This window comes from Mastigoproctus giganteus, chromosome 3, assembly GCF_048544385.1.
Source record: "Mastigoproctus giganteus isolate SK-2022 chromosome 3, ASM4854438v1, whole genome shotgun sequence".
Lineage (NCBI taxonomy): Eukaryota > Metazoa > Arthropoda > Arachnida > Uropygi > Thelyphonidae > Mastigoproctus > Mastigoproctus giganteus.
Window position 1 is genome coordinate 231,742,480 of NC_143577.1, and position 23,824 is coordinate 231,766,303.

General features: G+C 33.4%; 1 protein-coding gene across 3 annotated transcripts in view; it reads right to left on the bottom strand.

Annotated features, from left to right (window-relative positions):
• Positions 1–23,824, bottom strand: part of LOC150088835 (RNA-binding protein 5-like) — a 405,596-nt gene that overhangs the window by 244,289 nt on the left and 137,483 nt on the right. For all 3 annotated transcript variants that reach the window (XR_016546742.1, XM_090369695.1, XM_090369696.1), the window contains one exon: positions 20,995–21,068. Coding sequence is in view for 2 of the 3 variants with exons in the window: in XM_090369695.1 (XP_090225821.1) it covers positions 20,995–21,068 (74 nt within the window). In the remaining variant the exon portion in view is untranslated. The remainder of the gene's footprint in view (positions 1–20,994; positions 21,069–23,824) is intronic.

Genomic DNA, 23,824 nt, shown 5'->3' on the forward strand with positions numbered 1-23,824 from the left:
AATTTGTGTAAATTATTTACAATAATAAAAATACAAGTATGGAACTTCTTATCAAGCAAGTTAATAAGGTCATGAAGGTACTGCTTTTAAAAATTTTGGCAATTTTTGGGTCTGGTTTACATCTGAATTAAGCAGAAAATGTAAAGATTTTAGAAAAATTGAGAATTTTGATAATAAATGGAGAATATTATTTAGTAATTACCTGAAAATTAATTTTTAATTGGTTATTATAACTGAAATAATACACTATGTAGGCATAAATCCAAGTGAAGTTTGAGGGTGGGGTGGGGGGGAAGAGAGAGAGGGAGAGTTCAAGATTGTTTACTCTTCTTTTCAAAAAAGAACCCAAGGCTGCTGGAAAGTTTTTGAGTCATACCACGCTTTGTTGGTAGCATAAGTGGCATGCTACGTTCACTGATTTTTAACAATAACTTGAGAGGATATCCTGCAGGTGGCTTTATTGTCGGTTCCCAAATTAAGGGCATCCTGTCTGGCTATTCATCAAAATTTCCTATACTCCACTTGTTATGCTCCATGTAGTACAAGAAAGACACAAGAGCAGCAGAGGTCTGGTACAAACTTGGTGAGATCAAATCCAGAGATTTCCACAAAAAACACACTCAATTGCTGTTGCACTGGTAGTTCGGCTGCAACAAAACACTTTTAATAAAGTTGTCACCTCCACCATTAAATGTACCAAGCAAAATGAAAATTTACTTATTTTATTAGAAGCCCACAACAGAAAAATGAACACAAAACATTTTTATATATGCATTTTTTTCATAGCAGGCTTCTATTAAATATTGTAGAATCTTAAATATATATATACAGTTGTGCCCCCATATCCCCTATGTTACATTGCATGTGTATTAGTACATCTTTCAATATTCTTTAAATAATTAAGACTGAAGGAGAAGCAGCACTAATTACTTATTGGAGATATTTTTAGACTTCTGACTTGGTCAGCAACTTGACCAAAGTATTAAAAGAGTTGCATGTACCTTGAAAATAAACCTTGTTTTTGTGAGAGGGTATCATCCCTGGGCTGTGTCATTTGTGCTGCGTTAGAAATTAAAAACAGAAAACAAAGTTTGCCATATGTTTAACTGCATATTTTGCTTTTGCCTTTTTTAAAATTATGCTGTACAGCTGTTTTTTAAGGTCATACAGCTGCTGTATGACCTTAGAAATAAATTTGGTAAATTGTGGACTTTGATGGCCAGCAGACTTCCTATTTCAGTTCATAAAACCACAGCATTTACTTATGGAAGTTAAAGGTTTGCTAGCTGCCAAACACAGACTGCATGGCAGAGAAACATACTCTCACTGACTTTCCAGAAGCATTGGGTTAAATATCATTTAACTTTAATTTAAATATAATCATATTCAGAGAACCAATTTTTCATCCAATAGCACTCCTTAGAGAAAAAGTTTTGTGCCAAATTAAAAATGAACTATCTGAAATTTATCTAAAAAGTAATAGATAAATAAATAAAATAATAATAATAAATAATCAATTCTTAAAATTGCCCAAATTTTTGAGTTCTCTCAGTTTTCATGATGCCAGATAAGGAATTCAATACCTGTACTAATAAAACACACTACTTTTAAAACCTAAAGCTTAACACAGATACAGCAAAATCTGGCGAGATATTTTTATAGTTAAAAGAAGGTAGCTTTTCAATATTTGGTCCTTGTTAGGTTTCAGAGTTCCAGTTCAAAATTGTCCTGGATTATGAATTAAGATATTAGAACCTTTCCAAATGAATGCTGCAAAATTCCTTAATAATTTTGACATCCATTGAAATTGATCTGCACCAAATTCCTCCTATTTCAACAATACCAAGGTGTCATTGAATTGTAAAATGTAAATTTATACAATGTTATATGTAAATTTTAACTGTCTTTGTATGATTATAATATCTATTTTTTTATGCAATGGGAATATCTCTTGCATAGGGCTGTATTAGGGTTAATTATGTATTTAATATATAATACTTCATCTGGTGTAAAGGATAATTATAATTATTATTATTACGCCATTTTTCAAGAGGATGGCAGAGTTTATTTAATTAGTCTTGAAAACAGAATAGTTCATGTTTTATAAATTTAGCCAGCTCCTAATTGAGCGATAAATGTCAAAGATTTAAAGGCATCACTAATCTCTCATAAACTGAAATTTTCTGCAATTTACCTAAAATTCCACAAGTTGGGTAAACTTCTCAATATAGTATGTATACTGACAGTCACTGCTGTGAAAATCAATATAAATAACTCAAAGCGAAAGAAAAACCCACAAATTTATTTTGCTGTCACTGTCATTTTTGACTTATGCAGCATCGAGCGTGCGTGTGTGTGTGTGTTTTTGAGTTAAGTTGTTTACTCTTCTTTTCAACCCAGTTAAATGTGTGAAGAGTGCACAAACTTTCATGTCTGTGTTCAGGAACATCGGCATTATCTTCCACAAACTGTCATGAAATGTTCTATTCAGAATAAGGGTTTTGGTGTGCACACTTGTATTCTTCCTCCTCCCTCCAACACCTTCCTAATTAACTATACACAGTCTTACTTAATAGTAGGTTAGTATGAACCTAGTAGTACTACTAGGTTCATACTATTAAGTTCATACAGTCTTACTTAAATAGTTTGGAAGTCATAAGTTATTGTTTACTTTAATAATTAAGCTAAATATCCTGGGAGATGAAGTGCTAGTGTTGGTTACTAATTTTGCTTTCCATGCCACCTTGCCACTTTTAGTTTCAGTGTAATGTAAATGAACATATTTCTCAACAGATGGTTGCTGTTTTAACACAGAAATTAGGTACTGTTTTTATGTCTAATTATTATATAAAATTGTTTGTCTAATTATTAGCAAGGACACTGCCCTTTTCTGGTCACAAATTGTAAAATGCAAAATGATTTATTATTTCAATTATTATTATTATCTATCATTTATTTATTTGATAAAATTTGTAGGTGTAAATTTTTGTGTGCTTTACAGTTTTATACACTTGAAAATATAAGTGACTAAAGTTTCGTGTTTATATTTCATGTTTAAATACCCCTAGCAGAATAAAAGTTTTGTTTCATTGTAAATAACAGGTAAAAACAACACATTTTTAAATTGAAATTTTTCATTAAAAAAATAATTAATACATATCGCAGTCCATTAGTAAGAAGTCTATCATTGGTATACAAAAAAACTGAATTTAAAAAAAAAAACCAAAAACTTTTTTCAAATAAAATGTGGTGTCTCTCAGATTAGTTTTGTTTATAATAATAGTTTCCACCATTATTATAAACAAATAGTAGTGCCAATGCTGCTGGGTTAATTAATTATTAATATCTGGGGTGATTAATATAATATGAATATAATTAGTAATACAACCAATTTCTAAACCGATGCCTCTACAAACGTGAATATTTCATATGAAAACAATCTGATTATGTCCATACCTTAATTAGTTTTGCTGAGGTTTTTTCTATTGTTTATTCAAGAAAGAAACCTACAAGTTTTATTTTTAAGGATGGTGAGCAACTGGGATTACAAAAAAACAGTAAACTGCAAAGTTCTCAAGGGTCAGTATCCCTTTATAAAATTCCCCCAAGAAGAACAATTGCTTACCAATGAAAATGATACTTTAGGATTGTAATCACACCCTGACTCACCAATCACAAGAATAAATTAAATTAATGTAGTGCTTGTAGGAAAAATTCAACCTGAATATTACTCAACATGACAAATATTTTAGGATATATAGCAGTAGTAATAGTTTCGTCCCATGCACATAGGCATTAAAGATGTGTGGGTGTGAGAGAGAAATGGCTAGTGGTAAAAAAATAATGACAGTGGAGTGTGCTACACAACAAAAGGCTGCAACATGATCAAAATTTCTTTATGCAATCTTAATGAGCAAGAATAGTTCCTTGTTATAAGCAGCTCTAACTTATCTCTTATATACTGGAAATCACAGTCCATCAATAAACTAAGCAGGATAATTTTTGAACCAACTGGATAACTTATTTATTCCAAAATAGCAGAGAAAGTACAGTGGGATAAAGATCTTGGCCTGGTCCTCATTAAGGCTTTGTGTAGTTGCAAAAATATTACAGTGCAGGAACTGACAATAGTGATCACAATGAAATGTGATGGGTAGTGGTCAAATGAAATGTAATGGGTAGTGGTTAAAGAAATGAATTATATGGATGTTTACGGGAAAGTAGAGTGGAAGCCACATACACATTACATTCATTCCAGTGGGAAAGTACCACAAAAGATGCCAAAATAGAAGGGAAAAAAGCTTAATTTTAGTGGCTTAACTGAGCAAAATAAAAAAGTGGGAATAATTACAAACTACTGCAGAGCATTAATTCATACAAAAATCAGAATATATATGTAATAAAAATATTGATAGAGGTTCCCACCCCCCAATAAAACTGCATTCTGCATAACTCCATAATTAGAAGTGTGAAAAATTATATAACTTATATGGACCTTACCAAAAAAAAAAAAAAAAAAAAAATGCTAGTTGGCATTCAAAAAGATAAACTAATGTATCTTGCATTCCCATTCACAGGGCCCACATGCTTGTTGCATGCAATAAACTTTGAAGTTTCTTAATGGATTTCAGTGCTTTTGCACAATACTATAGCTTAAAAATAGGATGGACTCTTAAAATTTCCTGATTTGAAATGAATGGCTTGGGACAGTGGGGTCTTGCAAAAAATGTCTCTCTAGGAGTTTAGACATTTCTCTTAAGCAAATCCACTCTTCTGATAAAGAATTCAGGCAGCTACTACTTAATTTACTGTTAAAGTGATTAGAAGGAATCTTCACATTAAAATGCTTCTTTCAGAGCTTTTCTCACCAGGCCAAAGATTTGATAATCACATGGGGAGAGAATACCTTACACATCCCAGTGAAACCTATCTAGTTTAATTTTCATATCTGTCATTCTGTGTGTATGCATACATGGATAAGGAGTTTTGTCGTATACACTACAGTTTTACATCTGTATGTGTGTATTAGCAAACCAATTTGCATACTGTGCGAGCTAAAAAAAATCCAAATAAGGAAAAACATTTCCTCGGCCTAAAAGTGACCAACTACTGCCCTGACTGAAGAAACCTTTAAAAATTCCTTTAGTCTCTGGTGGGATTTGAACTCTGCCCTCCCCAAATGAAGAAGCATGGCAAAACTACTATACTAGCCTGGAGGACTAGGTGAGGAGGAACAGTTTGGAGTAATACAGCACTGGCACTCAACATATCTGGATACGCTGCATTTATCACCTGCTAAAATACAGTGTTTCACAATAATGCCAAACAACAAAAACTCCAGAGTAACAGTCCTTGATAATTAAGTGAAAAGCAAAGCACTATAGCAAAGTGTTAATTTTGTTTATTGTACAATGTATAAATACCACATGCATGTACATTTTCAAATGTAGCATATATGCATAGAGTCTGTGTGGTTCAAACTAGCTTCTCACTCTCTTCGTTTTTTTTTTTTCATTTGAATTACTTTTATCAAGCTATACCATTAATGCCACATAATCGACATAGGGAATGATTCCTTGACCAAAAATAAACCTAAAGCATTCTAAACAGTTTTTTGATCTAATGCTTATGTAATGAGATATTCACAATTTTAAATTCTCAATGTTAGATAATTTAAAAGGAAGCCATTCCAGCTTGTGAAGAAATCAGACATATGAACAACAAAAGGACTGATCCTGAAGAGATGAAATATATGGCTAATGAGTACTGTGATGCATATCTTGTGTTGGGATAGTGTCGAAGAAGTGTACATGGCACTGCTTGTGCATATTGCAACAATAAGCAGGTCAATAACACCCAACAACTAATGTCATCACCTGATAACATTGGTGGCTGGATGCTATCAGCCTGCATCTAAGTAGTGGCCAAAGCATATTACCTATGGTTGGTAGAGACAAGGATAGGCCACATTCAAGGCAAACGCCTAATTGGAAGAAGTGCTGTCAGCAGCATCCAGTCTGATGAAGAGCACCTGCAGACTAGCTCAAAATATAGGAGTGAATCACATCACTAAAGTATAAGCAGAAATGGTTTGTATCCAATCACTCTCACTACATTCAAGAGCACGTATTATAATGCTACATGCCCTTCTGTAAATTAGGTTTCTGCAACAACAGGTTACTGATAAACAGTTTTGCAAGTGCATTACATGGGCTAATAAAACAAATATCATACAGGAGGGCATATAACTGCATGTTGACAATCTATGGTAGTGGGGCATTAGTATCCTTTGAGACCAAATCACAGATCACTATCTGCTCTTCAATTGCCTGACTGGGATGCATTACATCTCATTTTTGTTGCTACTACTGACTTACCAGCTGACCAGCCCTTGACAGGTGCCACACAATGTGGTTCTAACACAATGGCAGTTTAGCATTACTGTTCGCTGTGCATTTTAGCGCTACTGTCCATTAATATCTTAAAACTGTTTTCCCTGGGAGATGGATAAACTCTGGCATTCCTACTGCATGGCCACCCAGATTGCCTTGTCTAAATTCATTATTTTCTCTGGAGCCATTTAAAGAAACAGACTTAGGTCATATCACCTTCAGGCTTGGAAGATTTAGCTGAGTGGCTCCATACTACTATCACTATGGTAGATGCCTATATGTTATAGAGTGTCTGTGTGGCAACAGTACATAGTATTTAGGATCAATCGGCACTGGCAGTTTCCCATAACTCTATGATCAGTTCTTGTGTCGAATATAGTACCCTGTAAAGGCCAGATACTGAGAGTGATATGGGGTTTACGTAATGTAGTGTAAGGTTATGTTGTTCATTTGGCCTCTTAGCCTAGTGGGCCATGGAACACCACCAACCCCTAGTACAGAAGGTTAATTCAGCCGTTTGAAACGATTTTGATAGGCATTTAAAACTACGAAATTGTGTGCCGCCACCACCACCGGTTGTGTTCTATTTGTTTTCCCTGCTCATGGACTGTCACACGGCATCATAATTTCCATTGAAGTAAAGCACTCTGAAAAACTGCCAAGTTGAACTTGTCCCATTCCTGCTGGCACACTTTCCACAAACCTTCAACAATTCTGGGGCGGCAGTTTCCGAGAGTTCTTTTCAAAAGTCTGAATGTACAAAAATCCAAGAGTGTGGCATCAGATGATTTAACAGGTATATCTTGAAATGGGATCAAACGAATACTTGTTGCCACTTCCATTCTCCGCAAAGAAGCGCAGGTAGAACATGACGTATGGCTGGACGTCTTATTCTGGTGCACCCAGACCTTTTCAGCATCAGAACCGTACAATGTGGGTATTTCACATTCAAACAACAGCTGTATAACTACAGTCTGATAATACAGTAAGTGGACTTTCATGTTTTTAGCGACTCTGCGCAACTCAAATTTGACATTATAACAAAAACTGGCTACAACTATAAAACTTCAACCAAAACTTTCCTTGCAGTGACGCACCCATGTTGGAAAGGCCTTGTCACCCTGTGGACGGTAATAAATTGGCTGAATTTCATTGCAATCTGAGAGGTATACTCACGCTTCGTCCAATGTTGCTACGAATTTCCACCTTTCAGCTGTCAGATATTTTTCGTAGAGTTTTCGAGCATTGACCGGCCACTCTGCAATGTGCCTTGCTCCTAGGTGGTGTATGTTGGTCTTGTGCTTCTTCTCCAGTTGCAAATTTTCATTGATTATGTGACAAATTGTTGACTGGGAAGTTCCCACACGTGATGCTATAGCTCTTTGGGTTTTTGGAATTTCACCGACAACAAGAGACTGCACTTTTCGTACTACCTCCCTCGTTTGACTTGGAGCAGGTTGCAGTTTCTTCAGTGTTTTCCGCCCACTTGCAGCAGCTTCGCGGAATTTTCCTTTGCCATTCAAAACCTTATGGATACCAAACTTCGATACATTAAATTTTTGACTTGCACCTATCAATAATTTTCACATAACTGTACCCTTCTTCGGAAAGCATGATTATGTAACCTTCCAACCATGGGTCCAATTTCCAAGGCATGTCGACATTAAAACAACTTCTACAACTTATGCACCTGTTCATAAGGTTTGGGACTGCGCCTGCATGAAAAAAAAATTTACACTGCTGCCGTATGTCATAAGCAGGATTAATGTCAAAATCGTTATCAAAAGGCTGAATCAACCCTCTGTATTCGTACCAGGCTTGGGGAGCCAGGCCAAGTAGTAGCATCAATTTCTCTGGCTAGGCAAATTCTGCCATCACCTGAGCTTGCCAGTCATGCACAGAAGGCATTTCAAAAATCTTCTTTGGGGGCAAACCTTCCCTTTCAGCAGCCAAGAACTAACCAAAAAGATTCACTTCTTCAGATATTGTACAGTGTTCAATCACCATTGCATGCAATGAAATAAACTGTTACTTGCTATTTGTAAGCTCATTTTTTCTGAATACTCGGGGCTCTGTTTTTTATTAATCTGATGCTTGTCACATTATGAATGCAAATCAAAATCACAGTTCAAAAAATTGTTCTCAGAATATTTTTGGTCTATTTTTGCTCAGAATCATTTTCCATGCCAATTAGGCAACATAAACAGTAAGTATGTATCGCCTAGCATGAATAATTTTAATTTTTTCCCTATACTCTTTAAAACTTCTGCACAGCCTTTATTCTACATTACGTGCATAGTTATCTAAAACTGTTAGAAAGAAATCACTTAAAATTTTTGGTGAAATAAATTCAAAATATGCACATAACTTTTTTTAGGTTCTCAGCATCAAACAATAATGGTTAAAAAACAGATTGAATGACCACTTAATCTTGTAAATATATACAGTATATATGCATGTATAACAAATCATTAACATATTATGAAGGAAATTAAAATTACATGGTGAAAATTTAAAGATATAATAATAATAATAATAATAAAAAAGAGTACAATTCAAAATAATAAATTAAAAAAAAACAACAAAAAACAATTTCTTCCTTGTCATAAAACAGAGCAAAATAGTAACAAAAAATGTATAAGTGGATTTAAAAATATCACATTGTAAATTAAATATTCAATATACTCACACTTGGTGGATAACTTTGCTTTCTTTAATCAATTTCATCAAGATCAAAGCCAACTGTGGTAACATATCTAAGCTAACATATCTAAGACATATTATAAGCCAAAAAAATAATTCAGAAGAGAGATATTTGTATGGTATGGAAGGAGGCACAGGACTGGATGTCAAAGATCAAATTAGGTAACCAAATGAAAAAATTTGGACACATTTAAGTTTCAATGGTTTTTTAAATTATTCTGATAATTGTGATTTCATCTGAAAGTTGCCTTAACTCTCTCCACAATAAAAAAAATTAGAATATTTTTTAATAGGCAAAAGCTTTTTGCACTAGTAAGTATGATTCCAGAGTTTCTCTATCAATGAACTACTTATAATTAATAGTATCATTAATTTAAAATGTATATTTACACACACACACACACACACACACACACACACACACACACACACACACACACACACACACACACACACACACACATATATATATACACAGTAGAATGTCAGTTATCTGAAATAATCTGAAAGACTGATCTTTTTTCTTCTTCTTTTTTTTTTTTTATTAAGCTCCAGTACTGTAAGCTCCAGTTATAGTGATCATGTTTGCAAATTGAAGTTTGATTAAAATAAGAGAAACATCAAGTCTACTACCTGTTTATAACAGATTGTTCAAACAAAAAGCCCAATAAACCGAAAACTGCAAATTGTTTTTATTGTTTTATGGTTGTGACCTTCAGAAATGTGCTTTAGAAAAATATCACAAAGACTACTGGGTTTTCTCGGAAACCATGAGTGAATTTCAGATTAGGTTAGCTCCAGAATCGGTAAGAATAATATTGGCCCAAAACTGTGTGATTTATTATTTTCTCATTTTTTTTAGGGTAAAATGTGAACGAAAAGAAAACGCATAGTTTTAACATTGCACCAAAAAACGGAAATTATTAACAGAATTAGAAAATGTGAAAATTTAGGAAATCTCTCCAAAGAGTTTAATGTGGGGACTTCAACAAATTACAACATCAAGAAAAACTCCAATGCTATAACAGAATTTGTGTCCATTATGGATAGTGAAGGAGGATCTAGAAAGAAAAAAAAAATGTTGAGACCTGAAAATGCCACTTCAGAGTGCACTCAATTTATTTTTTTGTTTTCTTCAGAGCGAGGTTTGGGTGAACCAGTGTCTGGCCCAATGTTGTGTGAAAAAAGCATTGGATTTTAATCGAAAATTAATAGGTAAAAGAAGATTTTAAGGCAAGCAGCAAAGGTTGGCTGAAAAACTTTAAACTGAGATGCAGTGTACGTGAACTAGATATTTGAGGTGAGAAATTTTCTGAAGACGAATTGGCAGCGGCGTCCTTTGAAAAGTAAGTTTGCTTCAGTTATAGCAAATTATGAGAAAGAAAACGTTTATAATGTTGATGAGACGAGCTTATTATGGAAAGCATTATCATGAAAAACCCTAGCCACTAAAAGAGAAATGCCTGCACCAAGTTTTAAGATGAGAAAAGAGCGAGTTCCAATTGCTATGTGTGAAAAGGCCACTGAGACACGTAGATTGTCCATGTTCGTTATCGGTGAGTCAAAAAAACCGAGGGCAAGCATTTTTAAAAATATTTCTAATTTTCCTGTTTTGTATAAAAATCATAAAAATGCCTGGATGGATGTTTCTGTTTTCCAAGATTGGTTTATAATTTTTTTTAATTTAATTAATCTTATTTAATTTAATCGTAAGGTAAGATTAAATCGTAATCGTAAGGTAAGATTAAATAAATTTAATCTTACCTTACGATTCTAACAATGCTATTAAATTTATTTAATATTATCTTACGATTAAATTAAATTTCCAGTAAGATTAAATTTATTTAATGTTACCGGAAATTTTACCGGTTAGATTATCCGAAAAATTTGACTATCCAGAAGAGGTCTGACATCGATTATTCCAGATAACTGGCACTCTACTGTGTGTGTGTGTGTGTGTGTGTGTGTGTGTGTGTGTGTGTGTGTGTGTGTGTGTGTGTGTGTGTGTGTGTGTAATTGATAATTAATATAAAAATAAAAATAAAATTAATACATATGTCAGTAGTACGGCAAAATTGTAGAGCGAAAAATTAACATAAAAATTAAATCAACAGGGAAGAGAAAAGTAAAGATAACAAGACTGAATCTGTAGCTGAAAGTCTCCAAATAATTTAGTTCAATTAATAATTTAAAATATAAAGCCAATTATGTAATAATTTAGCAGAACCCCCCTTGTAAGGTACCAGTTCCAAGAGATGTGAAATATCACAAAATGGAACTAAAAACGAACTACTAAAATAAAACAAAGTAACAAAATAATAGACTGACCATTATGCCCCATATCGACAGAGGACCACAAGGCAAATAATGGTCATGGAATCGCTGCATTTCAATCGCTAGATAAATCATCGCAAAGGCAAACCAATATATATATATATATATATATTTATTTTTTTATGAATGCATGGTTATTACTCGCTGACTGCAAGATATATATAACATTCCTGAAGAGTTGAAAAATGTGGAAATAATTTTTAAATATTAATAAGGTAAATTATTAATTTATGTTTTTTCCTCATGGTTAAACTGTTCTATAAGACCAACCTCAAACAGCACTTGTATTAATTTCAGTGATAATTTTTAAAATCTATGCATTTTCTTATCTGTTAATTATAATACAGTATACTCTACTTCTTCCTTTTCCTACTAACAAAGTTCAATTAGATTTTTTCTATGCAATTCTCTTGTTGATTCCAACACCTCTTCCACCTTTCACTCCTGTAGATTTTCAAATTCTTCTCCTTCAACATGCTTCCCAAGCTCAAACCCACTAACACTGGGAAACCCTTGATAATCACTAATACAATTCAGCCAGTTTCTTCCAATGCAATTCACCGTGGTAGTTTTGACTCCACATCCCAAGCTGCGCTTTAATGCTGTCAAGGCGTTAAAATCTTTCCAGAAATCCCGAAGTTAGAGGATCAGCTCTTGCAAGATATTGCTATAGAACCTTGCAATAACATTTTAATAATATATAGAGAAATTAAACTCAGTAATGGCTGAGCATCACCTGTAGCCAAACCAAACAGAGTAGAGTGTATGGGGATATTGGCTTTTAAAAGGTTTGCAATTTCCAGGGAAACTTTCAGGGCATGCCAGGCGCTCATACAATTGATGACATTATGAAGTATGACATGCCAACTAATATGTTAATAATACACCAACATATTAAACGAATGTAGCAAGTGAATTTATAAAGCAATCTGTTGCTAATTTGAGAGTGCCTCATGACTTTGAAAAGCTTACATTCTGAACAAATTTCTTAAGTCACTATCTCCAATTTGTTTAGAGAGGTCTGGGTTTGATTCGCATCAATGATCTCAAACAGATATCAGCTAACTATAGTTTATCCACATGAGTTATTCCAGGATTTTCAATCCATACAATGTGCAAATCAAACTATGAACAAGCACACACTACTGTAGACAAAATAAAACAACACAGATATATTTTGATTTTAGAAATAGATTAAAAAATACTACACTCCACATAAATTTTGAACAGATTGATCAAGTTTATTGAAATAAATGGATGTAAGAACTTCACAAAAAACATTCTGATAATCTGACTATTTTTAATACTAATTCTGATAACACTTCAAAACAACAGGTGGTACCAAAAAAAAGACACATACACACATCTGGTTGGCCTCAAGCTCACATAATGTGTTCAATAATTGAGAATGAGAGAAGTTCATGCTTCACACATATTGTCTGCAGTAAACAGAGCTAGGAGGCTACAAAAATATCAATCAGTACAGAGAGAGCTGCATAGCCTTGGATTCAACGGTATAGCAGCTCTGCATAGGTCTTATATTGTAACCATTAATGTGAAATGGCACTTGGGAGTGGTATCATTCTCCAAACATTTATGAACTCTAGAACAGTGGCAAAAAGCATTATGGAGTGGTGGATCTCACTTCACAATGTTTCATTCTGACATGTGTTTGGGGGTTTGGAGGTGATCTGATTGTATGGGGCTGTTTCGGCAGGTTCTGATTTCGTCTATTCAAGATAATGCTTGAAATCATTAATCATCACCTGCTCATATGTTTCAGAATTATGCACTACTGTGTGGAAGTATTACATAAATGGCCTCAGCAGGACAATGCTATTATGACATACAGTGAGGGTCACAAAGGAATGGCTTTTGAACAAGGCCATCAAAAGGCTAAACTGGCCAGCTTGGAGTCCAGACTTCAATATCCATTAAAGGCAGTTTGAACCAGAGTGTCAATTAAGCTATGGCAGTTGCTTGCTTTGCAGGAGGAATGGAGATTAATTCCAGATGACACCTACCGGAAATTGGTAGAAAGTATGCTGAAGAGGATTAAGGCCAGCAAATGGGCCAAAAGGTGACCCTACTATGTATTAGGTTTTGAAATTAAGCCTTTTTTGCAACAGGCTATGTGTGTATGCATGTGTCCAAATACAGTACTTTGTTCATACAATGTAACTGAAAAACCTACGAAAGAGAGAGAGAGAGAGAGAGAGAGAGAGAGGGGGGGGGTTCCCCTCCCTTTCCTTCAACATTAAATTGGATGTAATGAAAAACATTACAGAAGCCATGAAATTAGGATGAGATGTAGCAGGTGATGGATTTTTATATTTAAAGAATAAATTCCTAAAAATAAATGGAGTAAAAATCACATAGTAGGATTACACTGGCACACAAATAAAAAAAAAAAAAAAATCACTTATGCAGGGTGGCACATTCCAACCTCTTCCAACATAGTCACCACTAACTTTCTAGATAATGTTACAGAGCATAAAATTATATTAATATTGCTGAGGAAATGCTGAATGGGCTAAAAGATAATCTAAAATATGTCCTAAACGATTCGTTTCTTCCAGATTTTTTCCAAAAAGATTTGGATGGGCTCAAGTGATGAACACAGTGAAAGTTTATCGAGAAATATCTAATATGGAAAAGCATTGCCAGAAAACTGGTCTACTATTTCTGGACCCTGATCATAGGAAAACTCAATAAGAGTTTTAAAAAAAAAAAATTTAAAAAGAGAGAGAGAGAATGAACAATGTTGTATATAACTTTTCCAAAATTATGCATATACATAAATGAAATATATATATACATTTTTCAATGTAAATGTATATTTACATTGAAAAATCAAAAAAAAAAAAAAAACAAAAATCAGACAGTGCCAGCTAGTAATATAGTTACTGAAATGTAAAAACAACATTATATAATAAATCATCAGCCAGGATTGGACCATAATTTAAAAAAAAAACTTATTTAAAAAAGTTTATTATAAAACTAATGCTAATAACTGTCTTTGCACATTGATAAGCATTTTGTCTGGAACCAACACCCATCAGTGCATAAATAATATATAATCAGCTTAATTACTATCTGTTTCTGCACACTTTACACCAGCATCATAGGTCTGATGATGAAAGCCTTAAATAATAGCTTTATTAAGTATGGACATATACAAAGTATTTTGTACTGTATAAAGGGACCAATGGCCCAACAAATAGTAACATGATTTAAATTATGTTAAAGAAAAACTTCTAAACATATCTCTTATTAGCAGTGGGATAACTGAAATCTGCTTTTGAGGCCATAGCTTTCGATAAAATGGTGGATTCCACTTCTTAGAATCACATTGGGAAATTGAAAACTGATTCAATTATGGGTGGGGGGGGATTGATAAAAATAATGTTTGAAGACGACTTATTTTCATTTACAGTAATTATAAATTTTATAAATCCTACAGTAAATTAATTTGAAAATATACTTAATAAAAACACATAAAATAAAAATAATATGAAAAAATATGTACAGTATCTTAAAAATAATATGTAAAATTGTAATATATCATATCATGTTGAAATAGACTAATTAATTAAAAAATTACCTAAAGCTGACTGAATCAGGTTTTATTTAAAATAAAAAATTGTATAACTTTCTACATTATACAAATGGCTGAAATCATCAGACTGCCTACCTCTTAACACAAACTTTCTCCTTGAGAAAGTCAAAGGTTGTCTAACTTCTTTTGAAGATGGTAATGGCAACAATGCCACTTCCTGGTCTGTCTTCTTCTTTCTTGTTTTCATCAGTTTGTGTTTTTTAAAATATCAACTGCAAGCTCATGTTCGGTAAAATGGGAATTACTGCAATATTACCAACTATTAAATTCTGCCTATATAATTAATTTTTCATCAATTTCTATAAAATCTTCATTCCTTTCCATAATTTTTGTCATCCTGGATAAATGATGCATTTTTGAAACAACTATATTTACAGTTACATCATCCAAAACTTTTTTTTTTTTTTTTTTTAAATATATGAACAGCATCAAGTAAATTAAATTTTTAGCAATTTCTCCAGAACTTTTATTTCCTTCTTCAACAGTTATATATATAATCATTCTCCTCATGTCTTTTCTGTAAAGGCTTTTTAATGCTTTTATTCTTCCATGATCTTGAGATTGAATGAGAGATGTACTTTTGGCAAAAAGTACAATTTATATTGCTGGTGCACACTTTTGTATGCACTGTGCAATCATCCAAAAGAAAAGCAATATTTTCTTTGAAATTGGCACCTTAGCACATTCTATTAAAACATCTGAAAATATGTTGCTAGTCATTCACGTATCTGTTGCTCATATATTTTAATGGTAGTAATATACTTCAAAAACAAAGTGGGCTTTTGCCTTTCCTATAACCATCAGTTCCTTTTTTATCAATACCTGCTATAAGAGGTATGCCATTAAGGGTAAGTTGCTGCAATGGATAAAGGGATGGTTGAGTGGGAGATGGCAGACAATGGTAATCAATGGACACTGCTCTTTGTGGACAAATATTATTAGTGGAGTTTCCCAGGGTTCAGTGCTGGGCCCACTGTTGTTTTGTGTATTTATCATTGATACTGATGAAGGTACATCAGGATTAATGTCCAAATTTGCAGATGATACAAAGGTTGGCAGGGTTGTTAACGACAGTAAAGACAGTATGCTACTCCAACTGAATCTAGATAAGTTGGATAAATGGGCTGAGAAGTGGCAACTGAAGTTTAACAATGACAAATGCAAAGTACTGCATGTGGGTAGCAATACCCAAGAGAAACGTATCAACTGTGTGGTACTACATTAAGGGAAGTGGAAAGTTAAAAAACCTGGGGGTAATTGTGCAGTCAAATATGAAGTTTGCTGAACATTGCAGATGGGCTGCCAGGACAGGTCATGGAGTCTTGTCAATGATATATAGGAATTTTGCTAGCAGGGACAGGGAGGTGATTATCCCGTTATACAAAGCAATGGTCAGGCCACACCTAGAGTACTGTGTACAGATCTGGAGGCCTCATTTTAGGAAGGATGTAGAGTTGTTAGAACGAGTACAAAGAAGGGCAACACGATTGGTGAGTGGAACAAAGGGATGCTCTTACCAAGAAAGGTTTAAGTTCTGCAAATTGTAGCGCCTAGAGAGTAGGCACCTGCGAAGTGATCTGATTGAGGTGTATAAGGCCTTGAATGGGTTGAGCAAGCTGAATGCTGATGGGATTCTTCCTCTTGCTCAGATTAAGAACCTGAGGGGGCATAGATTCAAATTGAGGAAAGACAGTTATAGAATATGTGCGGAAATTTACCTTTAGCCAGCGGGTAGTTGATTGGTGGAAGTTGACACTCTAAATAAATTTAAGGCTGACCTGGACAGGTATTTGGAACAAATGGAGGGGTTTAATGGGAGGGGTTTTTTTTTTTTTTTGGCTGATGCTGCATAAGCTTGCTTTCTTGCATCATATGCCTCTACTAATGCTAATACCTTTTAATTTTCATTACACGAATTCGATCATAAACGATTTATAAATAGGGGAACGACATCATATATAACATGACCGAATTTGCTTATGCACGATTTGCCTTTGTGTTTACAAGAAATGGCAGTCGAATGCAGAATCATTCCAACTGAATGCAACATACGAATGAAGAGAAGATTCTGAAAATATATTGTTTTTTTATATTGGTGAGTGTTGTTGTTGTTCTTGATTTTTAGGAGCATTAGCAACTAAGGCCATATTGCTCCGGGGATATGCGATGGTCATTCCCTGACATTTCCGCATCCTCCATATTTGGTTGTCATGGGGTCGAACCCCGGTCTAATCAAGAAGCGTGTGCTACGCACTGCTGCTCTTGCCCACCTGGCTACGGAGGCACCTATGTCGGTGAAGGGGAAACACATTTCACCATAACAGCATAAAAACCCGCACAATTCCAGCTATCGGTATTATCGCAAATGCAATTAGATCAAGTTTACTACCAGTAACAGATTCCACTAGCAGCAATGCAACTGGAAATTGTTTTTATTGTTTTATGGTAGTAACCCACAGAAATGTGCTTTAGTAAAATGTGAGCTAGTGAGGTGTTAATAGTATGTCTCTGCCTTTACGATGTTGTTTATTCAGTTGCTATACGTGTGCAGCTTTGTTTTATGTATATCAAGCATGTCTCCTCATTTTGTAATTGTGCTTTATTCCCTAAAAATGAGTAAAATATTTAAAAGGTGTGAAAAGGAAGTGTCCTGGTGACACTACAGATTCTGAGAGAAAAAGAAAAGCAATATGGATAGACAGAGTCAAAGCAGACTGGGTCAAAAATTTTTACCCCTGAAAATTTGTAGCAGCCTCATACTAGCATTTATGGCCAAAATCACACTGGTCTCCATCCTCTTCTGCCCTCCCGTCTACCGGGGTTTCCCTGGTAAGGCTTATGGCCAGCCGCCTCTGTCGATAGACAAAAAATATGAAATTGTGAAACACTTTGAACGAAACGAAGACCATGTGATATTGCATGTGCTACAGGCCTAAATGAGGCAACGCCGAGAATTAGAAAGAATGCAGAGAAAATAAAAATAAAAAATGTAGAGAATGTAGAGAAAATAAAAACAACTTTCATAGCAGGAACAACTCAAAGTGTAACAAAATCCATTAGATCAAGACACAAAGAATTGGAAGAGATGGAACGTCTGTTTGGATAGAAGATCAAACAAAGAACAAGTTTGCTTACGATAGAAGCAATAGCATTAGCAATATTTTATTATGTAATAGTAGTAATAAAATATGTAAGTATTTTATTACAATTATTTATTGTGTTTGGTAATGTTTTGGTTACAAATGTGTGTTCAATCTTGGGTGGTCGGCACCTAACCCTATTTTTCCCATAGGGCCTGTTATTTATATTGCATGATTTTGCATTGCACGAGGGTTTCTAGGAACACAACTATCATGCTATACGAGGACTGACTGTAAATTCTCGATAAAAAAGACTGTTTCATCAGTATTGTATATCCTCTGGATTATAATTTTTATGTAATTTTTGGGACTGTTATTATCCATTCATTCATTGGTTCATTTGTATCTTTTTTTTGCCATGAAATTTTTTGTAAACAATGTTATTTCTGGTTTCCATCAGATAACCAGCCATCAGTTGGTTTAAAATTTCTTCTACATACAGAGTTAAACTGCAACTTTCTCCATAACAATTTCTCCACTAATAGAAGCATTTAACATTCTAGCTTGGGTAAGCTAATGTAATGTAACAAGGGCACTTACAACAGTACAGCTTTTTTTCTTAGCATTTTCTTTTTCTACTGCAATTCTTATTAGAGAAACTAGAATTGTATAACCGATTGCAATTTTTTAGAAATTTTGCATTGTGAAGTTTGTGATGTGCTCAGAGCAGTTAAATCCTTTTGTTAGTTTGGCTTCGACATTTAAAACTTCATTTTATTTAAAAGTCTATACATAAAATATATGCTAATTCAAACAAGTTTAAACTGTTACTTACCAAGAACACTGTTTTTATAAAGTTTTATGTGAAAACTTAAGACATTCACTGAATAATTAATGCAGAACTTTCCTTTTGAAAAGATTACTATTGATGGTATTCTAAAATTAGTCCAATTTTTATATTAAAATATAAAATTAGTCCAATATTAAAATTAGTCCAATTAGTTCATACATATATAATACAGTACAGTCCATTTGTGGAAAAGGGAGACAACCAGCAGTAAACAAAGGGGATGAAATTATCATGTAATTACCTCTGACAATGACCTCTAACTTGAAGTCAACAGATGTAAACAGCATACATAGTGCAGTAATACATAAGTACTGGATCATTTGATTGTGCACTCATATAGTTGTTTACATGTGCTGTCTCCATTCCACAAATTGAGCAGTCCAATAAAATTAGAGACAAAAAAAAAAAAAAAAAAAAAAATCTGAAAAATCCCAGACTATTATATAGCCCTACATATTTTATGATTCTAATAAGAGAATTTTAGACATAAAAGATTTGGGTTTTCAAGTTTTGATTTAACAAAGTAGCTGATTCAATTAACCAGTGATTCCTACAAGTGGACCCCAGTATACTACTATTACTACTAATAATAACAATTCATACTCTTTTGATCCCTTAAATGAAAAATGAAAAAAAAAAAAAAAAAAAGAGTTTAGTCATTTTTTAAAAAAAAAGTTTCAAAACATTTATCATATTAGTATTAATTACTTAATTTTATTCATATCTAAACCTTTCATTTCCTTTCCCTCGAAAATGACAGGTAACAAAATTTTAAACTCAGACTTAAATTCAGCATATTCAAATTTGCTAAAATCCTCTATTTCAATTTAAAAGAGAGGAACATTTTGTTTTGGTATTCAATGAAATGGTCAAATACCATTACAGTCAACATCAAAACTTTGGTTGCAAACTTAAAATTTTGTTGTGGCAGATCTATTTTTGTATATATGTTGAAAGTACCTTACAAGTGTGTCTGTATTTAATTATTAAATTCCGTCTAACACGAACAGCCTCAGTTATTTTGGAGACCAATTTATAAGCGAGTCTATATTAACAATGATTATTAAATTATTCTAATAATGATTTTAAATATTAAAATGTTTGCTAATAAATTTGAAATATTAAAATTGAAGAAATAATTGTTTTTCTGATAATAATAAGTACCAGCCTTGCACACCAGATAAAATCTTTGACCCAATGACCACAGAATTCAGAACTGTAATTCTTCAAAACAAAATTACAAGAAACAGATACACAAAATAACAGTAAAATTGCAAGATCAATGTTAATGAAATGAAATAACTACATGTTGTACAGCAAAAACAAATGAAATAACTTTAACTGAATACTATAATATCAGTATTACACTGTTAACTGACTAACTAAAGTTAAATTGAAAACATGCTTAAGTTAATCCTCATCCTAATTCCTTCGTATATACTATTAAGGCCATTCAAAGCCCATGAATAAGCTAGTAAATCAAGTTTTCATGTCATAACTATAAGACAATGTAATTTGTCTCATTATCACTAACAACTTAAATTTTTGTCTTACATTACTTTGTTGCAGTTGCAATAGGAACAATATAATTATCAATGTTGTCAGTGCTGTGTTGAATACAAAATCAAAGCAAAATTTAGTATTCACTCAAGTTTTCATATAAAAATTGTTTCAGTTATAATTTGACACTGTAGGGATAATATATATTATCTAATCAAAATTAATTAGGAAAATAACTGTATAATGAATTCTGTACACAGATTATATAATTTATTTAACCTGAGGAGACAAATTGTTAAGCAATGTGATATCTATATATTAAAAAACTTAAATGTATATATACATATATACAAAGACAGATATATAGATAGAGGAGCACTTGACAAATCCTGCTGATATCTTCATCACTTGCTACCCATCAGTGCAACTGGCCCCCACACATTACCCAAGATCCCCTTAGAACACAGGAAGTAGAGAAGTACAAGGGGGTAGTGTAAAGGGTAGTAGTAACAACACCTGTGTAAGTTCCTTCCAGCGCACGGCTTCGGAGAGTAACTGAAACTCCACAAAAGCAAAGCCGCGGGACGCACCTGCACGGGCATGTACAAAGTGGTATAAAGCATTAGTGGGAACAGTCAAAAAAAGATTGAAAAAGTAGCACACTTATTACAAGCAATTTTTGTCATGGCTTTTTTTCCTTTAAATTCAATGTAAACTTGGCATATGAAACAGAAAGGTTGTGCTGATATTAAAATTAAAAACTCAATTTTTAAATTTCCCTTATATATATACATTTTACAGAAAAACAGGTATAAATATGAAATGTAAGCAATATATAACTATTACAATCTCTTTTAAGAATCAAATTAAATAAGTAAAATTCTTACTATGTAAGGACAATTTAGTGAAAAATTAAGAGATTCAGTTATAGCCAAAATTGCTCGCTTAATATTACAAAAAAAAAAAAATCTTTTAACACAGCTATATTTTAACAGGAGTTCGATATGACACTATTTGACATGTTTAATGTCCAACTATGACTCAAAACATCTTGCATGACAATTTTTATAAATATTTTTAATTTAAAAATATAAAATTGTTATATAGTTATGTCAAAGAAGGAAAATTCTTTAAACTTGTTTAGCCAATCATAATAATTGGTGCCATCAATGTTAGGAGCTTAAACAGCAAGGAAGTGGAATCAGTAGAACTTATTCGAGCTAGTTCAAAAAACACGTGCCTGAATTGGCCATAGTTTAAGAACACAAAATATTTTTTGACAAGAATGCAATCTTTAACTGCTAAATACAGTTAAAGATTGCATTCTTGTCAAAAAGTGACTTGTAAACTCCTCTGATCAATGTGGTTGTGCCCAAGTACAAACAGAACAGAACTATAATTAATTATAGATTAATAATCTATAATTATTATTTACTATATCTCACTTTCAGGATAAATAAAAAACTGATTTATCCGGAAAGTAAGATACAGCATAATACAGTAGCAAGAACTTTTAGGATTAATTTGGAAGAAAATTCAATTGGTGGAAAAGCATCTACTAGAATTGTGTGAATAAAATTTAAAAAGGAAAGTTGAGTGGCGAAGTTTCTGCACATATGCAGACATTTCACAAGTCAACTATGAAGATGCAAGGAAGATGAAATAGAAATGCTCTTCAATACGTTATTAAAAAACATCAGAAAAACTAATGCCAAAGAAAAATACAAAGTAATGACTGGAAATTTAATTATATTGAATTAAGGTCAAAACTGCTCTTAATTCAATACTGTTAAAATGAATGTTACCTCTTCTGACCTTAGATGACCTTAGGATAAATATAAATTTATTATAAAATTCCAAAGTAAAGTAATCAAAAATGCTAAAGCAAAATTACAAAGAGAATATTTTAGAAGAATGGAGTTTGTTTGTTGTAGTTTGTTTATTTGGTTTTTAGGAGCATTAGCAGCTAAGGCCATATTGCTCCGGGATATGCAGTGGCCATTCCCTGACCTTTCCGCATCCTCTGTACTTGGTGACGGGCTCGAACCCCGGTCTAATCAAGAAGCGTGTGCTACGCACTGCTGCTCCTTCCCACCTGGCTACGGAGGTGCCCACAAGAATGGAGTAAACACTTTGATAATTGCTAAACAAAGGAACTGAAGACACTAAGGAAGGGGAAAAGGTTAAAATGAAAATTTCAGATACTATCTCTATTGCTGGGATAGAAAAGATCATGGAAAATATCAGGTGTGAAAAGGCAGCATATATAAAGTAAATTAGACCTGAAATGCTGAAAGTTGAGGAATAATATTGCAATATTTACATCACCATATCCAGGGGTCATTTCCAGGCCAATTATAGAAAATCAGAGGCAAAATATTAATCACACAAATATATGTAAAAAAATAAACAAACTTAAATGTAGTTATCAGACGAGTTTCACTCCTGTATACTAGAGGTTGGTTGAACAATTGTTTAGGGTGTTTTTGGTACATCAGTTTCTATGATTATAGTGCACCAGTTCTTATGGCAGTGAGTGAGACAACTTTTCAATTAAATTCTTTGGTTTTATTCATTTATTTAGTCTTGCATGTGTGTGCACGCACTCATGTTTAACTGTGAGCCAGTCAGTTCAAGCACACTATGCTCTATGATAGATGGTATGATAAAAGCTGATGAATTTTAAATATATGAAAACATCTACAATATTGCTTAAGAGGGGTGTGTGTGTGTGTGTGTGTGTGTGTGTGTGTGTGTGTGTGTGTGTGTGTGTGTGTGTGTGTGTGTGTGTGTGTGTGTGTGTGTGTGAGAGAGAGAGAGAATGAAGCCATCTACAACATCACTTAGGAAACGTGTGTGCATGTGAGACTATTCTCTTTTAGATTTCTGTCTGCACATATTCCAAATTCTAACTTTTGTTTCAACTTGAAATTATTTGATGCTTTCTTTTGTCAGGACTGTTGCAATTTTAATCAGCACAATTTACCATACAGCTCATAACATGCGTGTGGAATGTTAGAAAGGTGATGGAGAGGTTGTACGACCTTGAGTGGCTAACTTGTTCCGTGTTATCCCTAAAATGTTCAATTATTCAACAGAAGTGTATTCCTTGTTTATACTCCAAGATTATTATTTTTTTTTAAATCTGTGAAAAACTGGTAAGATTATATTTTAATGGTCTTCGTGCTAGTACAAAAACACGTTTAAAGTCTCTTAATGAGTACATGAAAATCACAATTTTTTGATAGGCTGTATTTTAGAGATTTAGAGATGCTGAAGTGCTAACGATATTGCAAAGATTTCTACTACAGTCCATTCCAATTATTTGGGACACATCGGGACTAGT